The 3,583-nt window shown below is 36.3% G+C and overlaps 1 protein-coding gene across 7 annotated transcripts in view; it reads left to right on the forward strand.

Moving 5' to 3' along the window:
* The window catches only part of PAN2 (PAN2-PAN3 deadenylation complex catalytic subunit PAN2), a 74,656-nt gene extending 71,495 nt beyond the window's left edge, over positions 1–3,161 (forward strand). For all 7 annotated transcript variants that reach the window (XM_045751322.2, XM_045751325.2, XM_045751327.2 and 4 more), the window contains 2 exons: positions 613–722; positions 1,961–3,161. In XM_045751322.2, coding sequence (XP_045607278.1) covers positions 613–722; positions 1,961–2,139 — 289 coding nt within the window. In that variant the 3' untranslated portion in view covers positions 2,140–3,161. The remainder of the gene's footprint in view (positions 1–612; positions 723–1,960) is intronic.
* Positions 3,162–3,583: the final 422 nt, after the last annotated feature.

The raw sequence follows: 3,583 nt of genomic DNA on the forward strand, positions 1-3,583 counted from the left end.
TAATTTTGTTTGGTGTGTGTGTGAGATCGGGAAATGTTTGGTGTGTGTGTGTGATCAGGGAATGTTTGGTGTGTGTGTGTGTGAGATCAGGGAATGTTTGGTGTGTGTGTGTGTGCGAGATCAGGGAATGTTTGGTGTGTGTGTGTGAGATCAGGGAATGCATTTTAACAATATTATTAGAAAACAATTGTTTATAATTCATTATTATGCACACCAAGGTGTTGCATACTAAAATCACTAAGTATTAATAAGCATCTCTTAATTAATACTTTTGTAACTAGGTCTATCCTATGTATTTTTTTCATGTGTTTCTTGATAATTGAGTACTGAATCTTGTATTGAATTTTATGAATTTGAGTACCAAATTTTATGATATACCAGTACTAGCAAACATATGCAAGGTGGTGCACCCCTTTTTCCCATATCAGGAGTTGTGCAGTACAGTGGTTTATGGACCAAGTTCTGACTCGCAAAGGCCTAATGTGACATGCGTGAAACAAATTAGGTGGTAAGCACCAGGGAGCCACCAAAAACTCACCAGACACATTTCATTACATTCAATTATGTTTTTGTATTAAATTACACAATCATTTTCATTCTGTTTTCTTGCAGAGTAATCAACATGACAGTACCGATGGCACAGCTGATAGATACAGTACATCTCTTCCACATGTCTCATAATCGAATGGTCTCTCTTAAGTTCCTTGCCTGGCACTTTCTCAGTAAGTTCTATTGCTAATAATTATTATTAGTACACAGATAATTGACTTTATCATGATATACTAATGAACAAATTCACAGGAGCCTTGATGTGGGTTCGAACCTGTGCACTGGGTGTTCCCAGATGCACGCTCTAGTCAGCTGCGCACGACATGGTCAAAATAATTGTAACCTGGGGTACTACTGCACCCTCGAGAACTCCCGAGACTTCCACTGAAGCCAAACCAGGGTTTCACACAATTCCCCCATGCACTCTGGCTCTGTTGTCCTGTAATTCTACCTCTGGTGGTAGAACTAAACGAACCCTCATCACGGCTCCTGTGGATTTGTTCATCATTATTATTGTTGACCAGACCACACACTAGAAGTTGAAGGGACGACGACGTTTCGGTCCGTCCTGGACCATTCTCTAGCTTACTTCAGCCACGTTATTGTGACTCATCTTCATCATTATTATTATTATTCACCCAAAGAAAGAACATTAATGTGATGTGTCAATGAGAAAATAAATTGAAACCACCAACTGCCCAAAACCCCCACCCACCCACCCACCAACCCAACCAATTTTGATTTGATTTCAATAAAAAAAATTTGATTCTGTTCGTTTAATGTTTCACACATTTCCTTTTAGTTGTCTGTAAATGTTTCACATTTTCGATCCCTAAATTTCATCCTTGACCTGTACTTTACTTTGAATTAATTTATAGAATGGGCCTGGTTCTGTCTTACATTTGTTTGCAATCCCTTTCTCCAAATTTGTTTCTGCCTCTCTTCTCACTGTTGTGTAGGTGCTCCTTGCTTCATTGTTTTGCTAGTATGTTTGAGGGTTTTCTCCTCTTCTCTATTGATTGCATTTTTGTGCCTGTTGATCTTTGGCTGTTTCGCAGTTTGTCAAACCAATCACGTTTCCTAGTTATGCATCTTCGTTATCGAAGAAAAAAAAATTGTGCTTTTTAACTTCCTTGTCTAACAGCAAGTCTTTTCAATCAAATTCATTAAAGAACTTTCTACGTTCCCCATAATGTTCTCTCTTGAAACCAGGTCTTTAGATTGCTTAATTTTTCTCATTCTCTTCTAGATTATAATGCAATGCATACTATATTTCCATATGGACATGGTCAATTTGACCCAAAGGGGAGAATGTATTGAATATCAAATATCTGTTCTTTCCTGGTGAATATCAAATCCAGCATTGAAGGAACCATTGTATTGTTTTAATTATTATGTATTATTTTTACAGAACTGAAGATTCAGAGTGTAACCCATGACAGTATAGAAGATGCCAGGACTGCTCTTGCTCTTTATCAGAAATACTGTGAATTAAAAGCCACTGGGGATCTAGTTATGGAGCTCCAAACATTATATGAAGCTGGGAAAAAGGCGCAGTGGAAAGTTCCAGGAGAAGAAGAAGAAGAATAGTGCACCATATTAAAAAAACTAAAACATTGAAAATGCTTGGATTGGATAATGAATGAATGGAGGCATAAAGTGAGCTAAGAAAAAACTTTTAGCCAAACAATTGTTCAGGCTGAGAGATTTTGTAGAATAGGTAGTTTGTGGTGGAGACTACTTGTTTCCACAGCACAGTGTACATGGATAACAAGAAAAATAATCATAAATATGAGAATATATTTTCATAGTACATGGTAATACAGAAGGGTACTTGTGCATGAAAGGCAGTTACTAAGGTTCTTTTTATTTTGAAGACCAGCTTTCTTTTAACCGAGAGGCATGTTTACTTAAGAGAATGCGAGTAGGGGTTAACTCAAAGTATGGGTGCTACAAGTCTTCACTTCCATTACATCTTTGTGTACATTCACATGTGTATTGTTGTAGCATTGAATGAAATACTTTAACTAGATATAAATTGGAATTCAAAGGGGAGTATTTTTTTTAATGGAATTTAAGTTTTTTTAATTAATAAATTAAGCCATTTATCAGAAATTGACATTTTATATATAGTATTTAAATGTTTATGTTAACCTCTTGAATCTCTATCTCGCCCATCTGTCCTAATAATTATAGACAAACAAATTTAACTCATAAAAAGTAAAGTTATTATTGGAGTTACTTAAAAGTATGAGGTTTTTAATTCTCAGTGATACTCTATTTTCAATATTTCATAATTTATGCACTCTTGCTGTATATAAAATGCCTGTTACGAAGGTTTGTGATGAAAATCTCAAATCTTTTGAATGGTTAAATTATATTTTTGTAGTTCAAAACTAAATGGCATTCACTATTCAAGTTGCTAGTCATAATTCAAACCAGTGTGTCCTATATGCTGTGGGTAATTTTAAAAGATGGGAATAAAGTGCAAAATTGTTTTTATTGTATTTTAAATGTGTAGAATTATGGCATGTACTTGAAAGTGTATCTGAAAACTTCTTTAATTTTTGTAATCAAAGTTCTGCATGATTTGTAATAAAGTTGAAAGTAAACTTTACTTTTACTAGGGAAAAGGATCAGTATAGATTAAGTTTTTGTAACATCCTTTGTATTAGGAATTTGGTAGACAAATTATCTTGCAGAGTTCTCAAATACTTTTTTTTAGCTAGCCACCAGTGGATTCCTGGTGCAATGGCTCAGAAAGCCAGCCACACAACTACCAGGCCTCTGGACTTGTGCACCCTTGCTGAACACCAGGACAAGACCACCTTGATGTGCTCATCCCCTGTAGTGTATGGTGCCTTGACATGGTAGGGGGCTCTTGTGAACTGTCCGCAGGTAGGAGGGGGAGGCTTCTGCTCCCTTCCATGCCTGCTGTGGTGGTGCACAAGTGCAATACATCTCAATATGCTAGCCATGTATGGAGACCTATACATTCCATTATATTCCTTCATTTGAGAGCTGTCATCCCAGT

The sequence above is a fragment of the Procambarus clarkii genome, chromosome 23, assembly GCF_040958095.1.
Source record: "Procambarus clarkii isolate CNS0578487 chromosome 23, FALCON_Pclarkii_2.0, whole genome shotgun sequence".
Lineage (NCBI taxonomy): Eukaryota > Metazoa > Arthropoda > Malacostraca > Decapoda > Cambaridae > Procambarus > Procambarus clarkii.